Genomic DNA, 6,289 nt, shown 5'->3' with positions numbered 1-6,289 from the left:
TTCCACATCCTAAATTTGTGTCAAAATTTATACATTTTATATTGCACTAGTAGAACCCACAACTGCAAGTTCAAATGGGGTCTATAAAGTCTAAAGACACCAAATGTTCATTTTGGACTAATTGAAATTCCATTCTGAACAGTTGGAGAAATCAGAAAGTGTCATAAGGGCTTTACACACAAGGGAGCGGTTGGATTGTGGTCTGCAGACGAGTGTTTGGCATAATCACTGGTGAAGAGGGAGCTATAACCTCTGGGGAGATACCCTCTCATCTTGAGGACTTACACCTGTGCAACTTCACAAATATCAGAGAACATACCTTAAAAAGAGACACACCATTACGAACGGCAGCCATGAGCAATAGATCATAGATGTAAAATCATCTGGCAAAGACAGACGACAGGATGGTCTGTTTTGCCTACAGTGGTGGAGGATAGATGAGATAAATCAACCCATTTTGTTTTGAACAGGAAATCAGGACTGTATCTAATAATACAACCATAATCAATAATATGTAGAGAAACACTGGAAAACAGTACGTGTAGAAAACTTTCCTAATTGCTATTCTAACAAGCTATCGCAGGTCTACCAGCAACATATAAAGAGCAGAGGGAGCAACACTGGAGAAGAGGAAGCATCTCTTCTCTTCTACAGCATGCTGGCAGGCAGGTTTTACTGGCATCCATTTCTTCTCATTAAGACTGTGGGACTGAGAGTCCACAAATGCAGCGAAATCATTTTGCCGGGGCGAGTGTGGCTGGACTAAATTGGCCTCCGGTTCAGTGAGGGGGTCCCTGCTGTGTGGAGCCGGAAAAGCAGGGCCTGGTCGGGAGTAGGGCAGGCCCAGGCAGGGCCCCCCATGCTGAGACCACCTCCCTGCCCCTGACAAACACGGCAGTGGATAATCTCTCCTTCAGACTGAGACCCAGCCCCAACGCCATGAGCTCAGAGGGAATGTAGACAGCAGAGGGGAACACGCATCCCTGTGTGTGGATCATCCTCCACACACCCACCCACAATTTATGCACACATCTCGCTGCGTGTGTGTGTGTGTTTCTCTCCACCCACTTCTGAATGACACACACCTGTTCATTGAATGGTTTAATATTGGAGAGTGACCATGTGAAAAATGGGTGGTAGTTTTCAAACTAAGAGCATTACAATGGAAAAATGTGCAGTGCAGCACTTGACTCTTTACTAACATCATGCAACATTCATATTGTGGATTAAAATAGATGGAGTGTGTCACACAGGCCAATAATTACTGGACCATTAAAACGTAGGTTAAGTGTTGTGCAGGCAGTAAAGCTACATTTTAAATCAATGGCTCTAACAAAAAGTGGTATTTAAATGGATGTTAAACCAAAGCCCTGGACCAAAGTGGTCTTTATAGTAAAAACATAACACTGTAAAATATGGATTTATATTAAAGCAGTAACTGACCAGCTGATTATATATAAAGAGATGGAAAATGTGCATAAATAAGAGTATGTGAACGGGTACTTGAACAGAACCATCTTTAATGTATACATAACTCTGAGGGGGGAATTTACTCGTGAAACACTTTACTCGTGCTAAGGTTTCGTACAAAAATGTGTGCGCGTTTAGCAAGTTAAACATCCTCCATTTTAAGTATGATGTTACAAATATTAAAAACATCAAGTCCATCCCTATCCAATCTCAACAGCCGTGTGGACTCGGCGGCTACTGCGACGTCTCCATCTTGTACCCATGTTTCTCCAGCTCCGCTCTGCAGAGAGAAAAAAAAGGATCAGTCAATCGAGGTGATTACAAGGGTTATGTCCCAAATGGTCCACTATTCCCCATTTAGTGCACTACTTTTAACCAGAACCATATGGGCCCTGATCAAAAGTAGGGAAAGGGATGCCATTTGGAACACATCTAAGCAGTGCCGGAGGTTAAAGTACAAGTGGCCATCTATGTTGATTAAGAAAAGAGTTCTTATTATACGACTGAAGAAATACAACGCAGTCAGCTACGGCATACTTGTACTAGGTTATGGACTTATAACATAATCATATATGAGGTCTTCTATAAATGTCTTAATAGTAGCCATAAAAGGTTTGAATAAAACAATGCAATATAATTGTCTGAAGTAGCTTACACTCAAAAATGAAAACAGACTGGCCACTTCAAGTCAATACAACAGTTGATTATTCAACAAGAGTAGCATAAACATGTCCATAAATAAAAACACATATTGCTGACAATTACTCAAGAAGCACACATTGTAGACTGTTCGTATTATTCAAAGCCTGCATAATCATTAACAAATGACACGCAATTATGCTGACAAATGTCACCCTATGTAAGAAAAGAGACACCACGAAGATGAACAGCTGGAAGCAGGAGCCTTCATCAGGCCTATCCAGACAACAGAATGCCTCATCCACCAGAAAATATGCATTCTCGTAACTCTCAGTTGGTGAACTCTGAAACATGTCACGAAAGCATCAGAGGTTCTTTTGAAATCGGAACAACTTCTACCAATGAGATTTAAGCTTGAATTTAGCTAGACGAATAAGATGGCTAACATTGCTAATAATAATWATWATWATWATTATTATTAGTATTCAGTTGGCTTGCTTACTTTGACAGTATGTCAAACAATAGATTGGATGGATCAAATTAAGTAGGCTACATCATCAAGGTTGTAAATGGTTGTGTTTTACCATCTTCTTGGTAAAAAAGGTGAAAGCTCAGTGATGAAACGTCACAACTCGTGAATCATCATTCTGGTTTGAGTTTCCCCACTTAGAACTCTGATTTAGGAGGGTCATTTATAGAGGTTAGGCTATTTCCGACTCGGGAAGTCGGATTTCTACGAGAGTGTCCGATTGAATCCTCCTGGTACGTTCGGATGCTATCAACTCAAGAATCAGATCACCAATCATGAAGCATTGATAAAAAGACAAGATGAAAAACACATTTTGGTGGTGAAATTTCACTCCCTTATGTCATAAATTACATTTTACCAAGTCTTATGTAATTCTTTATGTTCTGAATCATTCAATGGGGTCTTTCTCTAACATATCATTAACATTATATCCTAAACGTCAGATTTCGTAAACTAATAGATCAGATAATGAACACTGAGCTCGGTTGACATAGCGGTGCAGGTTTCTCGTAACAACTTTTGAGGATTTCACATTTTGTGGCCGTCCATGTCAAAGTTGTTACCGCGGGTCGCAAAAAGCAGAATTAGCATGAAATGAGCTGAATTAAATGTAAAAGGCTTTGAGAATAAAAAGCTTGGTATACGCTCTGTGCTCCATTGACATTTCAGAGATATGCTTGTTTTTGTGAGAAATCTTTGAAAAATAACAGGAATTTCAAATTAGAAAAGCATGTGCTAATATGAAAATACGTCATGTATCAAAATCAAAATCTATCTTACCTCTATATTGTTTTATGTCCCGCCGATTCGATAAGAAATATAACAAGTTCAATAGGAAAGTGAGCCTGTCAGGTAGCCAGCAGCCTTAATTTTTGCACAGAATCCAGTTTCCAGGGTTTTTACCACTTTTTTTCTCTGGCCTTCATTGATTTAGTCACCCTAATTCTGACCATCGTACAAGGGTAAAAACTCCAATAACTTTTGAACGGATTACGATAGTGATGATTTTTAAAGGTGTAGATCAGTGGTTGATCTTCAAGGCATTCCTAGTCGACCAACAAACATTTCTGTAGAAAAGTCAAAGGCTTGCACTCCTTTTTAGTTTTTTCCTCTGTTGGCGGTAAGTGAAGTTGATTCAGAAGCCCTGCGCACCGGGTAGGGAAAGTGTTCTATTTTGGAAACATAATCTGCATGAGAAAAATTTTAATAAATAACTGCCTGCCCAATGGACCAGGAGAGCTGTGGCTAAATCKAATTCACCTACTGCGCTGGCCAATCGGATAGCTCAAATCACCGTTCCTACAGCTTCCACAACCATGGCTAYAGAAGTTTGATACTAGCCTAAGTGAGATTTCCTAACTTTTAAAACCATGACCAGAAAGACTGTCAATGAATACCGCAAAGAGCTGCTGTTTCTATGAGTGAGTTCAAGTTAAAAGCACTGTCATTGTTTTTGTTCAACACTATTACAAAGCATTAAATGCACTTCTCCCTACTTCCACTCGCGCTGCAGCTGCAATGAATGAGTAGCCAAGTGTATCGATAGCCCTGCGTTTTTATAAATATTAACAGCTTGACGTGTTCATTTTAATATGGAGGAATATTTCCCTTTCTCTGGTCATAGGAACAATATGAATTTGTGCCTGAGGCAGATTCGGTGCGACTAGAATTCCACCATCAGGTGGAAGATAGTGTCCCCTCTCTCTGGTCAGTCTCACTGGAGGAAAGGAAGGAGAGAGCAGGGACTGTGAAAGGCACTACTAATGCAGTGCTCAAAACAAGTGAGAACTCGGAAATCTTCGACTTCCAAGTGTTAAAAACAACTGGGAAGTCAAATAAAAATTTGATCAGACTGGGATCCAATTCAGAATTCCAAGTTGGAAACTCTGGCATCTTTGTAGAGCTTGCGAGTTCCCAGTTGTCTTGAAAGCACCATGACCATCAGATGAAGGTACCATCAGCACAGTAAAATAAAAAAGCTAATTTGAAAATTACTTCAATTTAGTCTCAGCTGTGCCTCGGAAGTGATACACCAACTGATCTATTTTGTTATCAACGCTCGAGTTTTGAAATATAATATGGTCTGAGAAGAACAATATTGGCAGGCCAGGCATATAGCCAATATGCTGTGATAATGTATTAGGCCTACTGCACAAACCTCATTCCTACAGAACTGTTATTAGGTTATACTGAAGACGTTTTAACATTTAGACCAATCGATTGGTCAAAAGACCAGACGACTCTTGGTAAGCCAAGATTTTTTAAAGTTTTGGACCGCCCTACTGGAGTCTGACCATTTTAAGGGCAGGGAGCTCGGCCCCAGTGATGTACTGGGCTGTACGTACTACCCTCTGTAGCAGTTGCCATACCATGCTGTGATACAGACAGTCAAGATCCTCTCAATGGTGCAGGGTTTGGACCATTTGTTTTCTTAGAGGATTATCTACACAATTAACATTATTTTACCCATTGGTCAAAACATGCATTTTTGATTGGACACCCTACAACTACCAAGTACTCTCCTCTCCTCAGAGACTCTCCATCTAAAGCCTGATGAAATCTGCTGTGGCTAAACATTTAGCATAACCATTATTACTGTTTAGTTACCATTGCCATATCATGTCAAATCATATAGGCCTACTCAAAAATCAAAGCATCACGTCCCTTAAACGGAGTGGTACTTCTCATTTCTAGGGATGAGATGCTGAGTGGGGTACAATGATTTGTCATAAGTAAAATGTGGGAGGTGGCTACCTTAGTTGATTAGAGAAGTCGTCCTCTACATTGTCATCATCCCAGTTGTCTTCCCACACGTGGGCATCTTCATCCTCATCCAACCCAGTCCAATCTGAACACATAAATACAATTATGAGAATTACAAATTATAAAACGTTAGTTGACAAGCAACTACCGAACAAGTAACTCTTACTCAACTAGTTACTACGCTAGCTAGTTGGATAGCTAACGTAGCAAGCTAACTAACATTAAAGTCAATTAACTGGCTTTTATATGTTGTGTGTTGTTTACATTATAGTTGACCTTAGTTGGCTAACGTTTAACTAGGTAAAGTTGTCGCCAGTATAATCGATAATTCGCTATCAGTGAACATAGATATCTAACTAGCTGGTTAGCTGCTAGCACACTAGCTAGTTACATTTTTATTCAATGACGTTAGCATAACTAGCTAGCTTGCTAGCCGAGTCACTGTTGGGCCCAGTCTGAAAAGTTATCGCTAAATAAGACAATTCAGTGAAAACGGGTTAACATTAGTAACACATTGAACTAGAATTAATTTACCCTCGGCTGGGAATTCTTCAAACTCATCGTCCTCCTCTAATAATCCCAAATCTACAGTCTGTTTCTTGTCAGACATGTTAACTGCCTTTTCGTTGCGCGGGTCTATCGTGAACAAATGGACTTCCAGCGAGAGGGTTTATGGGATAGTGGAGGTTCGAGAGAAGGCTGGTGCTCATGGGCAGAGAGTGCTCTGCCAACAGAATCCCATGTCACACGATGCTCCTGATTCTGCACGAAGGTAAATAATTTAAATCAGCATACTGTATGTTGATGTGTAGCTATGTTGAGTTATTTTTCGTGTCTGTTTTTTCCATAGGCTATTTATTTAGATTTTCACATACACCGGATAGGTGC

General features: G+C 40.1%; 1 protein-coding gene across 1 annotated transcript; it reads right to left on the bottom strand.

Annotated features, from left to right (window-relative positions):
* Positions 1–1,500: 1,500 nt before the first annotated feature.
* Positions 1,501–6,078, bottom strand: sem1 (SEM1 26S proteasome subunit). The gene is made up of 3 exons (XM_024135569.2): positions 5,936–6,078; positions 5,393–5,486; positions 1,501–1,750 (listed from the first exon to the last, which is right to left on the bottom strand). The coding sequence occupies exons 1-3, from the start codon at positions 6,009–6,011 to the stop codon at positions 1,705–1,707; spliced, it is 216 nt and encodes a 71-aa protein (XP_023991337.1). The 5' UTR covers positions 6,012–6,078; the 3' UTR covers positions 1,501–1,704.
* Positions 6,079–6,289: the final 211 nt, after the last annotated feature.

Source organism: Salvelinus sp. IW2-2015, unplaced genomic scaffold, assembly GCF_002910315.2.
Source record: "Salvelinus sp. IW2-2015 unplaced genomic scaffold, ASM291031v2 Un_scaffold495, whole genome shotgun sequence".
Taxonomy (NCBI): Eukaryota; Metazoa; Chordata; class Actinopteri; order Salmoniformes; family Salmonidae; genus Salvelinus; species Salvelinus sp. IW2-2015.
Note: the sequence above shows the minus strand (reverse complement) of the source record. Positions and strands in the feature narration are given on the sequence as shown.